The sequence below is a fragment of the Penaeus monodon genome, chromosome 29, assembly GCF_015228065.2.
Source record: "Penaeus monodon isolate SGIC_2016 chromosome 29, NSTDA_Pmon_1, whole genome shotgun sequence".
Taxonomy (NCBI): Eukaryota; Metazoa; Arthropoda; class Malacostraca; order Decapoda; family Penaeidae; genus Penaeus; species Penaeus monodon.
The window spans coordinates 14130336-14130606 of NC_051414.1; the positions used below are offsets into that span (position 1 = coordinate 14130336).

The 271-nt window shown below is 51.3% G+C and overlaps 1 protein-coding gene across 1 annotated transcript in view; it reads left to right on the top strand.

The window, feature by feature from the left end:
• Positions 1 to 271, top strand: part of LOC119591987 (vicilin-like seed storage protein At2g18540) — a gene marked incomplete at its 5' end in the record, with an annotated part of 14341 nt that overhangs the window by 5610 nt on the left and 8460 nt on the right. The window contains 1 exon segment of the mRNA XM_037940751.1: positions 171 to 271. Coding sequence (XP_037796679.1) covers positions 171 to 271 — 101 coding nt within the window.

Sequence of the window (271 nt, forward strand, 5' to 3'; positions counted from 1 at the left end):
ATTGCTAGACCTCTGCACCACACACAGGGAGCGTTAGTGTGCGCACACGGTGATGAGGAAAACAGATGTCCAGCGTGAAGTAATGCACACTGAAAAGAAAGAAAGAAAGCACATCGTCAGCAAATGCATGTTTTTTCGTGACGCAGTCTCACAAAGCCGTTCGTTTCCAGGAGGAGCACAAGAAAAGGATGGGAAAAGTCGCAAGACGGGCGAAGAGGGAAGGGGAAGCGAGGAGCGAGCTTGAGAGCAACCTCAGGAGACGAGACAGGAG